The following is a 13,804-nucleotide window of genomic DNA, read 5'->3' as shown; positions in this document are numbered from 1 at the left end:
CCTGGATGCATCTTTGTCACCAGAGACCCAGGTGACCTTAGCGTCTAGGAGTGCCGTTTACCATCTTCAGCTGGTAAGACAGCTGTGGCCGTTTCTAGACTGGGATAGCCTGACCACTGTTGTCCATACACTGGAAACCTCCAGGCTGGATCTCAGTAATGCACTCTATGTGGGGTTGCCCTTGAGGTCGTTCCAGAAGCTGCAGCTGGTGCAAAATGCAACAGTGCAACTGCTCACTGGGGCAGGGTATCGCCAACATGTTACCCCGCTGCTGAAAGAATTGCACTGGCTGCCCATTAGCTACCAGGTTCTGGTTTGGGTGTACAAAGCCCTATATAGCTTGGGACCAGGATACCTGAAAGATTGTCTTACCCCTTGTATACCCAGTCGATCACTACACTCTGCAGGTGAGGGCCTCCTGCAGCTACTATCTTATGTCCGGTTCAGAGCGGGAACCACAAGTCGGAGACAAGGGTGTAAGGAATTCTTATTATTAACATAATGGATACATCAAAGGCTGACCGCCTCATAGAAAAACTCTATGCTAATTCACGACAAGTCCCTAACTACCCTCTAGACATGCTCTGCAACGTGTGATGAAAGTTGACTCAGCGCCCCATTCACAGCGCAGGAGTCTTAAATAGGAGGTCTTGGAGCATAACCTCTCACTCCTTCGCACACATGCCCTCTTGCCCCGTCCGCTTCTCCCTACGTCATGAGCGCAGTGAAGGCGGGCGAGTCTCCACGGGCTCATCTGACAGAACAGGGTCCTCATCTGCAGGCGGGGAAGCAGAGGGCTGGGAAGCGTCAGGCATCTCTGGGATACCGCTTGGCACAGGAGGAGTTACTGCTCTTTCGGAATCCTCCCCTAACGGCTCTGTGGGGGTGCTTGATGGCTGAGCATTGTCCCATTGAGGGGCAGGGCCATCCGTAGGAACTGGCGGGGCGGCTAGCTCGCTCTCTTCCTCAAGGTCTGTGCTAGACTCAACAACAGCTGGATCGTCCATGCCTGCTGACGGCTGAGGTGCCTGTAACTCATGCCTTCCCCCTCCTTGATCCTTGGGAGAGAGGCTGGGCTCAACACCCCTGGGCTCAACACTTATCAGGAGGTCCCACAAAACATAAGCAGCAGACCTTTAGTGTAGTGGCACCTACCCTTTGGAATTCCCTCCCCTTAAATGTTAGCCAGGCACCATCTCTGTTATCTTTCTGGAACCTACTGAAGACCTTCCCCTTTCAACAAGCTTTTTAAGTAGAGACCTTATACCAGTCTGTGTATTGGAATTGCTTTTTAATATGTTTTTAAAACGTTTTGTTTTAATATATTTTAAAGTCTGTTTTTATGGTGTTTTAGTGTTTTTAGTGTTTTTGTTTGCCACCCTGGGCTCCTACTAGGAGGAAGGGTGGGACATAAATTGAATAAATAAATAAATAAATAATAAACAAACTTCATCTCTCATCCCCATTATTTGCCTCTTTCTGCAAGTTAGTAGAGCCACAGGGATCTGCCCCATATTCTCCGCTGTGAAGACACATGCAGAGTTCATTTAGCTTCTCTGCAGTCTCTTTATCCTGCTTTAGCACCCCATTAATTCCCTTGTCATCCATGGGTCCAATCGCCTCCCTAGATGGTCTCTTGCTTTTTTTGTATTTAAATTTTTTTTGTTCTTTGTTTTTGTTTTTAGCCATGTCTCCTCAAATTCTTTTTTAGCATCCCCTTTGCCTGAGTGTGTGTTCCTTTTTATTTCCTTATTTGGACAAGCCTTCCATTTTTTAAAGGGAGCGTTATTGCTTCTGACAGCATCTTTGACTCTGCTCATTACCTACAATGGCATCCTCTGGGCCTTGGTGGTACCTTCTCTGATCTGCAGTATACACACCAGTTCAGCTTCTAATACTGTGTTTTTAAACAACTTCTAAACATTTTCTTGGCAACTGGCCATTGACATTGACACTACTATGATCGCTCCACACATACACACCCAGAGAAGTATCCTCGGCACAAGAGGACATCTGCTCATCCCCCAAGGAATGGGTGCCTTCTAAGCGATCGTTTCCCTCTTCTCAGATAGAAAGATGCTCTCCTTCCCTGAGGCCCTCATTCTCCATGATAGCAGAGGAGCTACCATCTTGGGATCAGGGCACAGCTACAATGTCCCCAAAGGCCTCATCCACAAACCTCTCTGCCTTTCTCAGCGTCTCCAGGTCAGCCACCTTGGCCTCAAGGAAACAGACTTGCTCCTGGTAAGCCAGGAGCCCATTGCACCAAGGCACACCCACGACTTCTGTCCAAGGCAGATAGATGTACATGCTATAGACAGTGCAAAACACTGGAAAGCCCCCGCCAGGTTCCTACCTGCATGACTGTTTTTGTAGTTTGAGCTGATTTATTGCAAGCTTGGGTTTTGTTTGGCTTAAGGGGCAGATGGGCAGATTAGGGTGGCCTGGTCTCATCGCCCTGCCGCTTAACTCGCCTTGACGCTTTGTCAGCTGGGTCAAGACATTTCCTCTAGCTCATGGAGTATTGTAATGTGCTCCACATGGGGCTGCTCTTGCAGACAATCCAGGGTCTGCTGCTAGTGCAGAATGCGGCTGCTAGGGTAGTAAGTGGAGCCGCCTGATGGGATCACGCGTCACTGGTCTTGCAAGCGCTGCAGCGGCTGCCAGTGAGCTGCTGGGACCAATTCAAGGTATTCACACCAGATTACTACGCCCTTAATGGCTTGAGACCCCAGTACCCTCTCCAGTACCAACCATCTCTGGCTCTACAGTCAGCAGGTGAGGACCTTCTTGGTGTTGCCCCCCCCCAATTGGTGGAACGCTCTCCCGAGCGAGGTGCATCAGCCTCCCTATTAACTGTTAGGAGAAACTGAAAAACATTCCCCTCTTTACCCAGGCGTTTGATGGCAGAAAGTCCCGTCCGTGGCTGGCAACCCTGAAACAAAGGGCTTCAGATTAGGCGCTTTCTTTTGGGAGCTTTTAACTGTTTTTACAAGTTTTAATCGTATTGCTTTGATATGTATTGTGTTGAATGTTTGCTGTGCGGGGGTCGTTTATAAGTAGATGCGGGATACATATCGAATATATTTTGAATGTTTGGGTGTGTATATGTGTTTGTGTTTGTTGATGAATGAGTATGTAAGTTGATATATATAAGTTTTTATTATGTGCCTGGGAAGGGGGCTTTATCAACAAACGGGAGGACTTGAGGGGCCCCCAATTAGCGTAGTGACGGGCAGAGGGATGTATGGCGTTGTGAGAAGGACATGCCAGGTAAGGGGAACGCGGCCCAGACAAGTAGTGGCTGTGCCTTGTTCCGGTCCTCCTCACAACCACAGGGTTGTTGGTTGTCCTCTCAGCCAACCCTCGGATCTCCAGTTGCTGCTTTTAAATGCCAGATCGGTACATAACAAAATCTCCCTTGTCCATGATTTGATCGTGGATGAAGCGGCCGATCTGGCATGCATAACCGAGACCTGGGTGGGTGAGCAGGGAGGGGCTAGCCTTTCCCAGCTCTGCCCACCGGGGTACTCGGTTCAGCATCATGGTAGATCTGAGGGTTGGGGAAGGGGGGTTGCTGTGGTCTATAAGAGTTCCATGTCTCTCAAGCACCATGTCCATGTAACAACTGGTCTGGAGTGTTTACACCTTGTGTTGGGTCAGAGGGACAGACTGGGAATCCTGTTGGTGTACCACCCACCCTGCTGCCCAACAGCTTCCCTAACTGAGCTGACGGAAGTGGTCTCGGAGGTATTGCTGAGATCCCCCAGACTCTTAGTACTGGGGGATGTCAACATCCATGCCGAGACTACTCTGTCTGGGGCGGCTCAGGACTTCATGGCCTTCATGACAACCATGGGGCTGTCCCAATATGTTAATGGCCCAACGCATGTGTCGGGGCATACCCTAGACCTTATTTTTGCTACGGGACATGGAGATGATGATCTGGATGTGGGGAATTTCACATCTTTTCCTTTGTCATGGACAGATCACCACTTGTTGAAGTTTAGACTCACAGTGGCTTTTCCCCTCTGCAAGGGTGGGGGACCTATTAAATTGGTCCGCCCCCGGAGACTAATGAATCCTGAGGGTTTTCAAAGGGCTCTGGGGGATTTTCCGGCTGAAAAGACTGGCGCTCCTGTCGAAGCCCTGGTTGAACTGTGGAATACGGAGATGGCTCGGGCTGTTGACACGATTGCTCCTGCACGCCCTCTCCTGTGTAGAGCTCATACAGCTCCTTGGTATACTCCAGAGCTGAGAGCGATGAAACAAGATAGGAGGCGGCTTGAGCGGCGGTGGAGGCAAACTCCCGATGGATGCAACTATGCACTGGTAAGTGCCTCTACAAAATTGTACTTAGAAGCGGTGAGGGTGGCGAAAAAAAGATATTTTGCTGCCACCATTAAGTCTTCTCTTTCCCATCCAGCAGAGCTTTTTAGAGTTGTCCGAGGGCTACTTCACTCTGGCCCGAAGGACACGATAGTACCATCGGTAGCCCGCTGTAATGAGTTCGCTGGGCACTTCCAGAACAAGATCTTATGCATTCGCCGGGACTTAGACTCCCAGTTTACAGCAGTTGATCCTAAGGAGGTGTCCGGAGCACAGTCTTGTCATGTTTTGTTGGATGAATTTCAGTTGGTTCAGCTCGAGGACGTGGACAAGGTGCTTGGACAGGTATGTGCAACCACTTCTGCACTAGATCCTTGCCCCTCTTGGCTTATAAAAACTAGCAGGGATGGAACAGCTACCTGAGCCAGGGAAGTGATAAATGCCTCTTTACGAGAGGGAGTGGTCTCTGGCTGTCTGAAAGAGGCAGTAGTGAGACCACTCCTGAAAAAACCTTCCTTGGACCCAGAAAATCTTGATAGTTACAGACCAGTAGCGAATGTTCCATTCCTGGGCAAGATCTTGGAACGAGTGGTTGCTAGCCAGCTCCAGGCGCTATTGGATGAAACCGATTATCTAGATCCATTTCAATTGGGATTTAGGCCCGGTTTCGGCACTGAGACAGCCTTGGTCGCCCTGTATGATGACCTATGTCGGGAGAGAGACAGAGGGAGTGTAACTCTGTTGATTCTCCTTGATCTCTCTGCGGCTTTTGATACCATCGACCATGGTATCCTTCTGGAGAGGCTTGTGGAGTTGGGTGTTGGAGGTACTGCTTTGCAGTGGTTCCGCTCCTACTTGACGGGTCGTCTCCAGAAGGTAGTACTTGGGGAACATTGCTCGACGCCGTGGGTCCTCCAATATGGAGTCCCACAGGGGTCAGTTCTGTCCCTCATGCTTTTTAACATCTACATGAAGCCGCTTGGTGCGGTCATCAGGAGTTTTGGAGTGCGTTGTCACCAGTATGCTGATGACACGCAGCTCTACTTCTCCTTTTCATCTTTTTCAGGTGAGTCTGTCAATGTACTGAACCGTTGCCTGGCTGCGATAATGGACTGGATGAGAGCTAATAAACTGAGACTCAATCCAGACAAGACTGAGATGCTGATGGTGGGTGGTCTCTCTGATCAGATGGTGGATATTCATCCTGTTCTCGATGGGGTTACACTCCCCCTGAAAGAGCAGGTTCGTAGTCTGGGAATACTTTTAGATCCTTCTCTGTCACTCGAGGCTCAAGTAGCCTCAGTGGCACGGAATGCGTTCTACCAACTTCGGTTGGTGGCCCAGCTACGTCCCTATCTGGACAGAGAAGATCTCACCTCAGTTGTTCATGCTCTGGTAACCTCTCGATTGGACTACTGCAATGCGCTCTACGTAGGGCTGCCTTTGAAGACGGTTCGGAAGCTACAGTTGGTGCAAAATGCTGCGGCCAGACTAATAACGAGGACCAGGCGGTCTGAACACATAACACCTGTTCTGGCCCGCTTGCACTGGCTACCTATATGCTTCCGGGCCAGATTCAAAGTGTTGGTTTTAACCTATAAAGCCTTATACGGCGCGGGACCACAATACCTTTCGGAACGCCTCTCCCGATTTGAACCTGCCCGTACACTACGCTCAACATCGAAGGCCCTCCTCCGAGTTCTGACTCATAGAGAGGCTCGAAGGATGGTAACAAGAACTAGGGCCTTCTCAGTGGTGGCCCCCGAACTGTGGAATAGTCTTCCCGAAGAAGTGTGCTTGGCGCCGACGTTGCTATCCTTTCCGCGCCAAGTCAAACCCTTCCTATTTTATCAGGCATTTTAGCTTTTCTTAAACATGTTTTAATTGGTTTTAGATTGTGGATTTGCATTTATATTTTTTGTATTGTTCTGTGTGATTCTATTGTATTTATTGTATTTGTTGTACACCGTCCACAGAGGTATGCTAGTGGGGCGGTATAAAAATTCAATAAATAAATAAATAAATAAATAAATAATAAAAGGAATGCCTCTGAACATGTGCAGAATGCATTTCTCCTGCCAAGGGACGCTATGCCTGGAAGCAGGGAGCTTGAGTTCCAGCCGAATCTGAGCGGTGGAGGTCCCCCAGGCAGGGTCGACCCGGGTGCTGAGGACCCCAAGCGGCAGGGGATGCGGCGGGGACCGGCAGGCCTCCCTCCACCCCTCTCTCCACCCAGCCCTTGACGGTTGCAGGGCGCGGTGGCGGGGGCCCTGCTCGGGGCAAGCGAGGAGGAGGATGGGGGGGATTCCGGGTTTCTCCCTCCCTCAGCCCGGCCCCGGCTACCCGTCCCTCTCACGCCGGGTCTTCCGCGGACGGTGGCGACACGGCTGCACTACCTGGCTGGTGGCCTCGCAGGGCCGGCGGCGGCTGCCCGGGGACGGAGCCAGGCCTCGCTCAGCGCCAGCCCAGGCCGCGCGTTGCCGGGCAACGGCCCCCTCGGAAGCCAAACACGCTCGGCGCCGGCGGGGCGCGAGCCGAAGAGGAAGGACGTTGAGCCGCCGCTCTCGCCGTGGCCCTGCGCTGTCCCCTCAGAATGGTCCTCCGTCCCTCCCTCCGCCTGCCCGCCATGGTAAAGGCGGCGGCTCCCACGGGGTGCGCGGGTAGGACGGAGCAGGGACGCCGCCGGCGCCCTCCGCGGGGCGGGCCGGGCAGAGCGCACGCCCTAAACGCCCCTCGGTCTCTCGCTCGTGTGTGTGTTTGGGGAGGGGGGAGAGGTGCTCCTCTCCACACATAGACGGCGCTGCTGCTGCTGCTGCAGCTTTCCCGCCCCCCACGCCTGTTTTCAGCGCCGGGGCTCGCTAACGCCCCGCTGAGCCCTCGCGCTACGTGAAGGGAGGAGAAAAGAGTGCCTCTGACCATGTACAGGTTAGGGCCACACCCTTGTCCACCCTAGACCACACCTCCGAGTTGGGCCTGAGGCTTTTGTGAAGCATCGTTGGAGGAGATTCTTTTGAAAAAGGGGGTGGGTAGGGGGGTTGGGAGAACTGAAGAGGGAGGGATTCACTGTGGTTTTTAAAGGCTTAGAACCTGCTCCTAGCCCTTGACGATTTCCCCCCCTTTCCCAATTAGGAAGAACCAGAAATCGCCACTGAACCGGAATCCTCAGAAGAAGAGCTGATTCATTTTAACGTTGGCGGCTGGTGCTTTTCAGTTCCCAAAAGCAAAATTGCCCAGTTTCCTGACTCTCTGATCTGGAAAGAGGTTTCAGCTTTGGCTCAGAATGAAAATGTGAGCTTGTTCATTGACAGAGACGGCTACACCTTCAGACACGTCCATTATTATCTGCACACCTCCAAGCTGTCCTTCTCCAGCTGTGCTGAGCTGAACTTGCTGTACGAGCAGGCAATGCTTCTGCAGCTCACCCCTCTCTTACAGGTACCTCCTTACCTGGGTGTTGAGAACATGCTCTCCAGTAACACGATGTATACTATGGCAAAGCTGATAAGTTAGAGCCCAGCCCACGGGGAGGACTCTCACAACAGCATGCGAAAGGCAAATCTCGGCAGTAGTTTTCCCTCTGGTCCACAGAGAGGCAGGGCTGGCTTGGAAGCTTCTCTTTTGAACTGCAGAATAGTTTTGTAGGAGCCACTTTCAAGGCCAGGCCTGGCCTCTGAGTGGTTTTCCCCAGCCCAAGGGCCCACTTGGGATGGTTGTGCTGCTACATCTGGCTGGGAAAGAAATACAGGCAGGGAGCACTTGTGCCACATAGAAGAAGACATAGGCCAAATTGGAAACCAAAGCACACAGCAGCTCGAGTGAGGCTTAACCATGTCTTGGAACATGGGAGTGCCCATGAAAACTCATGCGCTCCCTACTTCCCCGTACTACAACTGGTTATCACTAGCCATAAGCTGCAGTGGCTTCCAAATTGGCCAACTGTGGTCAGTGCTTTGCTTCCGAATCATAATTTGAATCCCATTATGAGTTTGCAGACCCTGGTTCGGAGGTTAGTGTTTATTTGGAACCATGGTTTGCCCATTCACATCTCCTGGCAGATGGTGAATGACAAGCAGGATGTGAAGAAAGGAACTTGAATGCAAAAGGAAAGGAGGGTTGCCTGAGTACTCACGGTGGGCACTACCATTTGCCAAACCATGCTTCATTGTTGCGTCTGAGTTGAGCCATTTATTCAACAGGACAATCAAGATACTGGAAGGAGCAGGATTGAGGCCAGTAGAGCAAAGGCCATCAGAATGGGGAAGGGGGAGGCTGGAAGAGTCCAGGGAAGCAAAATCCCAAGGGAACAGCAGAGAGGGAGGCCAGCTCAGTTGTCTAGGCAAAAGGCAAAGTACAAGCTCCTTTTGCCTGGCTTGACCCACCCAGAGGCCTGCTTGCCATGGATGGCAACATTGAGGGACCCTTCCTGCCCACCCTGAACAGGACTCAGCAAGTCCTAAGCATAACCTGTCACATATCTCCACCCTCCTGAGCTAGTTCTAGATCTGCTGCTTCTGACAGCCCCACTCTCTTCCAGGGGACAGGAAAAATTTCCAGTGCCTCCTGTGTCAGTGTTAATATATATAGAGAGACAGAGAGAGACACTTTCAAAAGCAACAAATATATATGTATCCCTGTTTGCTGTTTTCTTGGGATTTTGCTTCCCTGGACTTTTCCAGCCTCCCTCTTCCCCATTCTGATGTCCTTTGCTCTACTGGCTTCAATCCTGCTCCTTCCAGTATCTTGACTATCTTGTTGAATGAATATATATATCAGGTCTAGGTGGTGAGGATTTACAAGATGCACCTCTCCAGGCAGCTCAGCTGCTTGACTTTCAGGCAATGGAATGGAGGGCACTAGAACAGGTTAGCTTTATTTTCTGATGAGGCAACACAGAGAAAGTAGAGGGGGAAGGACAGCTGTCAGCCAGAGTGGATGTATCCTGGTGCGTGTTGCATGAACGTGGGTGCAAGCTGAGAGCTTCAAGTTCATTAAAGTTGTTTTTTAGAGTTGTTGGTTCATCACCTTCCTATATTGTCAGCCCCATGAGTACTCAAGCTGGAATTCAGGTTTTTCTACTATCATGAAATGTTACAGGTTGTAATGGATCAACCGTGCAGATGATGTGTGGCCAGCTATTGGAGCAGCTGACTCTTTGGCTGTCTTGAATAGGGTGTGCAGGTCTGCTTTGCTCTTTCATGAAAGTATCTCCAACAGATGCCTCCTAGACTTCCCTTGAGAACAACCAAGTTAGTCCACAGCCTTGATGACTAAGCTACTAAGCAATTATTATGCTGTTTGTGGCATTTGTGCACACAGCTTATAGTTACAGAATTCACTCCCACAAGATGTAGCGATGGCCACCAGTTTGGATGGCTTTAAAAAGAGGATTAGACAAATTCATGGAGGAAAGGCTATCCACCGTCACTAGGTGTAATGGCTGTGTACTGCCTCCAGTATCAGAGACAGTCTGCCTGAAAGCCAGTTACTGGGAATCGTAAGTGAGGAGAGCACTATTGTACTCAAGTCCTGCTTGCTTCCTATTGGGGCATCTGGCTGGCCACTGTGAGAACAGGATGCTGGACCTCTGGACTGATCCAGCAGGGCTCTTGCATTCTTATGAAGCCTCCCTAGCCTAGTCTCTTCAGTTGCCACCTCAGAAAAACCAAGAGAAGCAGTCATTGTCCTCCTTGATCCTTCCTTAATGAGAACAAGGAACAGAACAACAAGAACTGAAGTGTGTAAAAGGTTTGCTAAAAGTGAAGTGTTTTTGTGAGCATGGGAATGGCATTTTATAACTCCAAATAGTGTTTATGTTGGTGATGACCTATAGCTTATTGACTTTAAACTTTGTATTGTTTAGGAGCTATCTTATTTTGTATTGAAACTAACATCACTGATGGCAGTACCAAAGCACATGTTGTATTGTGGCTAAGGATGGAAGGATCTGTCCGTTTCAGTTCTCTCAGTTTCTCACTTTTCCAGCCTTAAATTCAGTTGCCCACATTTCTGCAGCAATTTGTGATTTTTAAAAAGCAAAATCCATGAAAATTCTTCAGTATTTTATTGCAAATTATTTCTAATAAGCACATTTTTGTATGCAGTTTTGAATATATATATATTGCAAGCAATTTCTCCTAATACAATGCACCTTTGTATGTTATTTTCACTAATATTCATTTTTATGCACACCTTGCCCTAATATATGCATTTTCATAAGGATTCTTTGGCTGGAGAACTGCATTGCAAGATTCAGATAAGTGAGAATGTTGAAAGGATGGCTGTCTTTCAATTCTCACATTGTTTTGGAAAGTGCACATTTGATAGATTAGGCTTTAAATGTAAACTGAATCCAATTTCTCACCCATCCTTAATTGTGGCACTCCTATTTTACTGCTTTTGTGGTTTTGTTTAGTTTTGAGGTTTTGACTTAAGTTTTTAATAAGTTGTATGTTGTTTTAAATTGTAACATTTGATGTAATCTGCCCTAGAATAATTCAATGAAGGATGGGTTATAAGTAGAAATAAATAAAATGGAATTGCATGCTAAAGAGTTTTTTGTCTGTCTTAACAGACTTTAGACAATTTGAAGGAAGGGAAACATAATTTACGCATCCGACCTGCTGATGTACCAATAGCTGAAAGAGCATCTATGAATTACTGGAGAACACGAAAATGTATCAGCAAGCCATCCGAATTTCCTCTCAAAAGTCCAGCATTTACTGGTAAAATTCCATTGTATTTTAGTTTAGATGGGACCAAAATGGCAATAATAGCAATCATAAGCATGGATAATTTTTGTGAACTGCCACTGGCTTTATTCAGCCAATGCGATCCAGTGGGCAGAGTGCTGCTTGCACCCAGGAGACTAGAACTCCAAGCAGTCTCAGTCAGTGCTTATTTCCCTCCCTCCAAAAAATACATTTATTTACTTACTTACTACTTACTTACTTACTTATTTATTTAATTTGTATCCCTCCCTTCCTCCCAGTAGGAGCCCAGGGCGGCAAACAAAGCACTAAAACACTTTAAAACATCATAAAAACAGATCTTAACATACATTAAACAAAACAGCATTAAAAACATTTTAAAAAACAACCTTAAAAAGGATTAAAAACATTATTAAAAACATATTAAACAATTCTGACACAGATGCAGACTGGGATAGGTCTCAACTTAAAAGGCTTGTTGAAAGAGGAAAGTCTTCAAAAGGTGCCAGAAAAGATAGCAGAGATGGCGCCTGCCTAATATTCAAAGGGAGGGAATTCCACAGGGTAGGTGCCCCCACACTAAAGGTCCATTTCCTATATTGTGCAGAACGAACCTCCTGATAAGATGGTATCTGCAGGAGGCCCTCGCCTGCGGAGCGCAGTGATTGACTGGGCATATAAGGGGTAAGACGGTCTTCCAGGTATCCTGGTCCTGAGCTGTATAGGGCTTTGTACGCCAAAACTAGGACTTTGAACTTGGCCCGGTACCAAATGGGCAGCCAGTGCAATTCTTTCAGTAGCGGGGTGACATGTTGGCGATACCCTACCCCACTGAGCAGTCTCGCCGCCGCATTTTGCACCAGCTGTAGCTTCCGGACCAACCTCAAGGGTAGCCCCACATAGAGCACATTACAGTAATCCAGCCTAGAGGTTACCAGTGCGTGGACAACAGTGGTCAGGCTATCCCGGTCCAGAAATAGCTGCAGCTGTCTCACTAGCTGGTAAAAGGCACTCCTAGCCACGGAGGTCACCTGGGCCTCTAGTGATAAAGGTGGATCCAGGAGCACCCCCAGACTACGGACCTGCTCTTTCAGACGGAGTACGACCCCGTCCAAAGCAGGCAACTGACCAGTTATCCGAACTCGGGAACCACCAACCCACAACGCCTCCATCTTGCTAGGATTCAGACTCAGTTTATTGGCCCTCATCCAACCCACCACTGAGTCCAGGCAGCAGTCCAGGGCTTACATGGCCTCTCCTGATTCAGAAGTTACGGAGAAATAGAGCTGGGTATCATCAGCATACTGCTGACACCTCGCCCCAAAGCTCCTGATGACTGCTCCCAAGGGCTTCATATAGATGTTAAACAGCATGGGAGACAAGATGGTACTCTGCGGCACCCCACAGCACAGCTGTCAGGGGGCCGAAAGACAGTTACCCAATGCTATTCTCTGAGAACGACCCTGGAGATAGGATCGGAATCACTGTAAAACAGTGCCTCCAATACCCATCTCACCAAGTCGGCCCAGAAGGATACCATGGTCAATGGTATCAAAAGCTGCTGAGAGATCAAGTAAGAACAACAGGGTCGCACTCCCCCTGTCCTTCTCCCGATAAAGGTCATCCATCAGGGCTACCAAGGCCGATCCAGTCCCATAACCAGGCCTGAACCCAGACTGGGATGGGTCAAGATAATCCAGATAATTTACAATATAATATTAAATACGCAATAAAAAAACAAATACAATAAATAGGTTAAAAGCAGCAACCAAAGAGAACAGATCAGCACAACCTAAACAGCTTAAACACCTGGGAAAATGAACAGGTCTTTGCTTGGTGGCAGAACAGTATTGGAATAGACCCCAGATGAGCGTCCTGAGGAGAGTGTCACTGAAATGGCCCTTTCCCTGACAGCAACCCACCACACCTCAGATGGCAGGGCAAACCTGAAAAGGGACTCCAATGAGGATCTCCAAGTATAGGGGACAAACCACCATTCATGTGCCCTGGCCCTAAGCCCTGAAGTAGTGGTGTAATAGGCTCATAATGACTACTCCCCATTAAATGTAGCAGCTGTATTCTTAGCTAGCTCACTGTTTCTCAGCCTTGGTTCTCTGTTATTACAGTCACAATCATGGACTTCAGTAGGATTGTAAAACATTTTGATATTTGTCTGGGTGCATTCCAAACAACATTTCTTCCTCCTAAAAAAGTGTTGCTTCACATTAATTACAGTGGGTCATTTGCTCCTGTACTGAATCAGGCTCATTTTAATTTTCATTCACCTCAGTTATAACAGGATAAGATGCCCCAGAAGGTGCTGCAGGACTGCTACCTTTATTTAAAGATATTTAAATATTTTTTGGACAGATACTAGCAGTTGAACTTACGCACACTGCTAAATACTTTGTGACAAAACTCTTAATGCAAATTTGTACGATTATGTGAGAACCCAACAAACCAAGTGGAAACAAAGTTCTCTTGACTCTGTACCTTACCTTTGGTACCAGAGAGGAACAAGAAAAAGTCAGCTAGACACAAGAATGAACTAGCTTGCCCTTAGAGGTGGAAGGCTGAACTGAAAGCTAATGTTCCTTGACAAGGGAGAGTTGGATGCATACCTCACCTTGGACTCATTGGATAGGTCACTTTTGCAATGGCAGAAACAAAAGCAAGGTATTCCTGTGGAAGGGATGCTAGCAAAATTGCAGTTTTCTGTTCATTTCCCTCCTGAAGCATGCAACTGATCCACAAAACTCAATAACTTT

The 13,804-nt window shown here is 48.4% G+C and overlaps 2 protein-coding genes across 2 annotated transcripts in view; one reads left to right on the top strand and one right to left on the bottom strand.

Moving 5' to 3' along the window:
• Positions 1-7,160, bottom strand: part of LRRC36 (leucine rich repeat containing 36) — a 73,966-nt gene extending 66,806 nt beyond the window's left edge. The window contains exon 1 of the mRNA XM_061594233.1: positions 6,726-7,160. The gene's annotated coding sequence lies outside the window, so the exon portion shown is untranslated. The remainder of the gene's footprint in view (positions 1-6,725) is intronic.
• The window catches only part of KCTD19 (potassium channel tetramerization domain containing 19), an 89,013-nt gene continuing 81,933 nt past the window's right edge, over positions 6,725-13,804 (top strand). Inside the window, exons 1-3 of the mRNA XM_061594650.1 lie at positions 6,725-6,958; positions 7,459-7,764; positions 10,901-11,051. Coding sequence (XP_061450634.1) covers positions 6,923-6,958; positions 7,459-7,764; positions 10,901-11,051 — 493 coding nt within the window. The 5' untranslated portion in view covers positions 6,725-6,922. The remainder of the gene's footprint in view (positions 6,959-7,458; positions 7,765-10,900; positions 11,052-13,804) is intronic.

Source organism: Rhineura floridana, chromosome 13 (genome assembly GCF_030035675.1).
Source record: "Rhineura floridana isolate rRhiFlo1 chromosome 13, rRhiFlo1.hap2, whole genome shotgun sequence".
Classification (NCBI taxonomy): Eukaryota; Metazoa; Chordata; class Lepidosauria; order Squamata; family Rhineuridae; genus Rhineura; species Rhineura floridana.
The sequence above is the reverse complement of the archived record's forward strand: the minus strand, read 5'-3'. Positions and strand labels throughout refer to the sequence as shown.